Consider the following 5,598-nt stretch of genomic DNA (forward strand, 5'->3'; position numbering starts at 1 on the left):
GAGCTGGTGACCCCACCGCTGGCTCCGTACACGCGCACGGGCCAGTTCCCCAGAGGACGGAGAGCGCGTGAACAGACAGTGGCGAGTACGATCAGCGGGGCATCAGAGATCTGGTTCCCTGTCCCCGAGCCCCAGCAGCTGCCGGCCGCGGCGTCGAGCCAAGCCGAGTAGACCCGTCCGGCAAACAGCAGCATGGTGAGAGGCCGCAAGACGGCCAGTGCTGGTCACCAGCGCCAACCCAGAGGCCAGGGGCGCGCCCGGCTGCCGCCAGCCCCACAAGGCGCCGCGCTCGCAGTGGGGCCGACGCACCGCCTTACTTCCGATTAGTTACTTCCGGTGGACCCGGGCACCGCCATGGCAGGCCTGGAACAGGAAGAGGGAAGCAACAGAGACGACTGGGGCGTCGCCATTACAGGTCGGGGCCGGAAGAAGAGGGAGGGCGCCACCATGACGTGCTGGGCTTGAAAGGAAAGGCTGCTTGCCCCGTCTCTGACCGGAAAAAACGAGAAAGCTCGGACTGGGCGCCGCCATGACAACTTGATACCGGAAAAGGCGGGTCGCCCCTCCCTGATAGCACACCGTCACCTGCCTGGAGATGTGAGTAGCGGGAGCGCCCACCGTGTACCTGCGCCGCGTTCTTTTTCTTCCCCAGAGACCTGGACATTGTTCTGCACCCCATGAAGAAGCACTGATCTCCCTGTTCCCTTTAAGATCCGACTCAGCGTTCAGCGTAGTCCCTCATAAGCCCCACCCCCCTGGGTGTCCAGGCCCCGCTCTCTGAGGGTTCAGGCTCCGCCCCTCGTCCTCCTCCTACGAGAGGTTTTCCAGGTCCCGACACTTACTAGCCAAGCTCTACCCCCAGGACCCCAAACCTGGGGTAGGCCCGTCACAGTGCACCTTCAGGACTCCAGACTTATCTCAAGACCCCTAGAGCTGCTGGGTCTGTCCTCAGAACCCCAAGTTCCTCCCCAAGGATTAGGAGACTATACCTTTTGAATAGTCTAAATCTGCCCAGGCCCGCAGAGCCTACACTAGGACCCACACTAGTTCCTAGACCCCTAGGTTCCCAGACTTTGTCTGCAAGAACCCCAAGAGCTCCCTGGATCTATTGCAGGGCCCTATCCTCACTCCGGGCTTCCAGATCGTGTTCCCAGGATACACAGATACACCCAGGATCCCTACACCTACCCCAGGGCCTCAAGTCTACTGCCAGAACCCCTGGCCCCAGGCCTCATCCCTAATACTCTCTGGCCAAGAAACCCTTCCCCAGGACGCAGTATACCACTTCTTGGACCCCTAGTCCTCACTTTCAGGACCTACAAACTCATTTAGGGCTCCCAGACCCTCTTCCTAAAACTTTAGGTCTTATTTTGAGGGCTCCAAGCCTTTTCTCCATGACCTCCAGATGTACTCCAAGATGCCCCTGATACCACTTTGGACTCAAGAGTCTTCTTCCAGGACCCCAAGGCCTGCCGTAGAACAACCAGGCCTAGTTTTAGGGCCTCCACTATCTCCTCAGGAGTCACCAGTCTGCTCCATGACCCCCAGGGCTTAGGCCACACCTTTACACCTCTGTGGCCACATCCCAGGATCCTTTGGACTTTAGATCTACCCAGGACCCCTAGTCCTATTTGAGACCCAGATCAGGCCTCCTTCTGTCCTCTTCCCAGAATGATCCTCAGACTTCTCTGCCCTACAGGCAGGCGGCCCTGGAGGTCACTGCCCGCTACTGTGGTCAGGAGCTGGAGCGGTATGGCCAGTGCGTGGCGGCCAAGCCTGAGTCATGGCAGCGGGACTGCCACCACCTCAAGATGAGCATTGCTCGCTGTACATCCTCACAGTGAGTGTTGGGCAGGGTGGGGGTGGGCAGTGGAGTGGGGTCTCTTAGGTTCTAAAACACCCTTCCCCCATAGCCCAATCATCCGCCAGATCCGCCAGGTCTGTGCTGAGCCTTTCCTGGCCTTTGAGGAATGTCTGCGACAGAATGAGGCGGCTGTGGGCAACTGCACGGAGTATGTACGCCGCTTCCTGCAGTGTGCTGAGCAGGTGCAGCCTCCACGTTCACCCACGACTGTGGAGGTAAGGGGAGGCTCACCCGTTCATCCAGGTCCCCCTGTCCTCCCACTCGACTGCCCTGCTCTGCCCCCTTCATCCTTACTCCCTTCACCCTGCAGGCCTTCACTGTATACCAGAACACTATCATTTCTTGCCATGCCTAGCCCGTGCCACCATCCTCCACCAGGATACCTGCCCCAGCCCTCTTCTTGGCCTCCCTGACTCCCCTCTTGTCTTCACACAGTGGCCAGAGCAGGTATTTAATAACTGAAATCTCGTCATTGTGTCTTTGCTTAAAGCTCTCCAGTGGCTTCCCATTGACACTTAGAACAAAATCCCTTGTCCTTGCTGGGTTCTGTATGGTCTGCCCAGGCTGACCTCATCCACTCCTGCCTTTTACGCATGCTCACTCACTCACATGCTCTCTTCCTTTCTCACTGCCCCTCAGCTATACTGGCTAGTGGCTGAGGTGGGAGGCTGGAAAGGGAGAGCAAAAGTCTTACTCTTTAGTGTATACAATATATAATCATTTACAGTATATCTGTGATACAAAAATTTCATGGATGGGGGAAATTAGGAAAAAAAGATTGAGAAACACTGGTTTAGATATTTACTGCCTCTCTCACTGGACTGTAGGCTCCAAAGGCAGGGGTCACATCTTTCTCCAAACAAAGAAAAACAAAACCCTTTGCTGTTGAGTCCAGTCGATTCCAGCCCCCTCTAAATTCTCTCTCACCTGCTTCTCTCTGCAGCCCCATCTTCTCTTACCACCAAACCAGCTTTTTCCCAGACCTCCATGTTCTAGCGTGTCCTTTTCAGTCTGTTCTCTGTGATGGTCCCAGAGTGCACTCAGAGGAAATCTAACCATGTGCTGCCCCTACTTAAAAACGGTTGCATGGCTCCTCCAACCAGGCTCAAGTTTAAACTGCACAGCCCACAGGGCCTTGCAGGATGTCAGCCCTGCAGGTCTCTGGCCCCACCTCTCTCTACTTCCACTTAAAGCTCTAGGTTCCAGCCTCAGTGAACGCTCAGTTACTCAGTGCTTGTCTTTCCTATTACAAGGCTTTTCTTTTTTTTTTTAATTGTCCTTCAGGTGAAGGCTTACAAAACAAATAGTTTCTCATGAAACAGAAGTACACATGTTGTTTTATGACACTGGTTAACAACCCCACAACATGTCAACCCTCTAACTTCTCAACCTTTTTTTTTTTTGGTGAAAATACACATAGCCAAAGATACACCATTTCAAAAATTTCTAGATGCACAGTTCAGTGACATTGACTACGCTCTTCGAATTGTGCTGTTATTCTCACTTAAGATGAAGGCTTACAGAACAAAATAATTTCTCATTTAACAGTTACTACAAATGTTGCCCTGTGACAATGGTTAACAATCTCACAACACATCAACAATATCCTTACTCAACCTTGGGTTCCCTATCACCAGCTTCCTTGTCCCCTTCTGCTTTCTGGCCCTTGTCACTGGATTCCTGTACCTCGTTAGTCTCATTTGGTTTTACGGGGCTGTCCACTCCCAGGCTGAACAGTGAACCTTGGAGGTAACTTCACCACTGAGCTGAAAGGGTGTCTGGGGGCCATAGTCTCGGGGTTTCTTCAGTCTCCTTTAGGCCAGTAAATCTGGTCTTTTTTTTGTGAGTTAGAATTATGCTCTACATTGTTCTCCAGCTCTGTCCAGAACCCTCTGTTGTGATCCTGGTCAGAGCAGTCAGTGGTGGTAGCCGGGTACCATCTAGCTGTACTGGACTCAGTCGGGTGGAGGCCTTGGTAGCTGTGGACAATTAGTCCTTTGGACTAATCTTTTCCTCCTGTTATAAGGCTTTTGTCCACCTGTTTCCTTCTGCCTGGACTGTCCTTCTTAATCAATCGCTTTGCTAACTCCTGTCCCAGGTTAGATGTCACCTCCCTCAGAAAGCCTTCCATGATGCCCCAAATCCTTTCCTGGGCTCCATCCGTCATGCCTTATATCCTACTGTTTTATAACTGCTTCCCTGCCCATTGCCTGCTTTGAGAGACATCTTGGCTAATGATTGGGGAAACACCCTTCTAACCAGGCCCTAAAGTTACTGGTTTTTAGAAAAGGCCGGGTAAGTGAAAGGTTGAGCAGATACCAGCTGGAAGGATTTTTTTCTCCTCAGAAAACATTCAGTAATGATTGCATATTGTCCACGCTAGTTTCTCAGTCATCTATTGATGAACTTGCTTTCAAGTTTTTCGGGCATCTGAGCAGTAAAGATGCCACCGTCCCATCTCAGGGCCAGTTACTCCTTCCCTCCCTGGGCAAGCAACCAGCCTTGTCCGCCACAGTCCACTCTTCCCCATAGCCAAACACGAGTGAGGTCACGTCACATCTCTCCCCTTTAAAGCCCTCTCCTGGCTCCCTGGTGCATCAGGTAACCCAGCTCCTCCCCACGCCCATGTCCTTCCTGGTGGTAGCATTCCAGTTACAGCTTTTCCTCCCTGGTCTGGGACACTGAGCAGCAGTCCTCCTCTAGTCTCTGTTCTACAGAATAGCAAACAAGCATTCTCATCTCATAAAGCATGATATAAAGATTTTATGGAACATCGCATGTTTTTGTAGCTGACAAGGTATTACACATATCCCCCAAGCACCCAACACTTCTGCTCCTTACTGTGTTCTACTTTTCTTCATAGAATTCATCACCAGTTGACATATTTTTGTTCATTTGTGGTCTCTCCTTCCCTACTTGAGTGTAAACTCTCCAGAATGAGGAACTTTTGCCTGTTGTGTCCACTGCTGGGTCCCCAGGGCCTATAACATTGCCAGGCACACAGCAAGTACTCAGGAAACATAGTGGAATGGTGCTCTCCCTGCTCTCCTCATGACAGTTCACCATGGCTGACTTGTTCACATGGCAGGTGGCCAAAGTCGTCACCTGCACTCTCCCACTCCAGACTGTGGGCTCTGCAGGGGCAGCCGCTGCTGTGTCCACAGTCTCCCTGGCAGTGATCCCAGGGCTGAGCAGAGAGGTGCCAGCAGATGCTGATGTGTTTTCTCCACAGGCACAGCCGCTTCCTGCCTCCTGAGGACTCTTGGCTGCAGGAAAGCTGGACACGAGTAACTGACCACACTTGATGCCCCTACCCCCCCACACAGAGTGGCCTGGTGGAGTCCTGGTTGCAGCCGCGCCCTGGACGTGGGCCTGGCATCACTGGATATTAGTTTTTCCAACAAATAAAGACTTTGTGTACCAGCTTTGCTTTCTGCCTTTAGCACCTGAAGGGGCCCTAGGAAAGCTAGCTGAGAAGAAACCCAGGTCCTCTTTTCCCCAGCTTCACCTGATGTGCTAAGGAAGGGTTGGGAAGGGGCAACATGCTCCTGTTCACCAGGGTTAAGACACCCCCCTCTTCTCTTGTTAACCCTGCCAAACAAGGATTTCCTCCCTCCAGCTGCATCCACGTGGGCAAAGGTCCTTTCACCTTTCTACCCTGTTGTTTTGTTGTTGGGTGCCGCCAAGTCAATTCTGACTCATAGCGGCCCCATGGCATTCGCCGAATCTTTATT

At 52.6% G+C, this 5,598-nt stretch overlaps 1 protein-coding gene across 2 annotated transcripts; it reads left to right on the forward strand.

Moving 5' to 3' along the window:
* The first annotated feature begins 331 nt into the window (after positions 1 to 331).
* Positions 332 to 5,283, forward strand: CHCHD5 (coiled-coil-helix-coiled-coil-helix domain containing 5). 2 transcript variants are annotated; one of them, XM_023742822.1, is made up of 4 exons: positions 332 to 597; positions 1,671 to 1,840; positions 1,914 to 2,079; positions 5,097 to 5,283. In XM_023742822.1, exons 2-4 carry the CDS (start codon positions 1,812 to 1,814, stop codon positions 5,118 to 5,120), a joined length of 219 nt encoding a protein of 72 aa, XP_023598590.1. In that variant the 5' UTR covers positions 332 to 597; positions 1,671 to 1,811; the 3' UTR covers positions 5,121 to 5,283. The 2 variants fall into 2 exon arrangements, with proteins under 2 accessions (XP_023598590.1, XP_023598589.1); XM_023742821.1 differs by having other exon boundaries at positions 1,700 to 1,840.
* Positions 5,284 to 5,598: the final 315 nt, after the last annotated feature.

The sequence above is a fragment of the Trichechus manatus genome, unplaced genomic scaffold (assembly GCF_000243295.1).
Source record: "Trichechus manatus latirostris isolate Lorelei unplaced genomic scaffold, TriManLat1.0 scaffold00219, whole genome shotgun sequence".
Classification (NCBI taxonomy): Eukaryota; Metazoa; Chordata; class Mammalia; order Sirenia; family Trichechidae; genus Trichechus; species Trichechus manatus.

Coding starts and splice junctions, on each gene's coding strand:
- CHCHD5 (XM_023742821.1), top strand. Junction 1,841..1,913: donor GCTCGCTGTACATCCTCACA/GTGAGTGTTGGG, acceptor CTTCCCCCATAG/CCCAATCATCCGCCAGATCC. Junction 2,080..5,096: donor GTTCACCCACGACTGTGGAG/GTAAGGGGAGGC, acceptor TTTTCTCCACAG/GCACAGCCGCTTCCTGCCTC.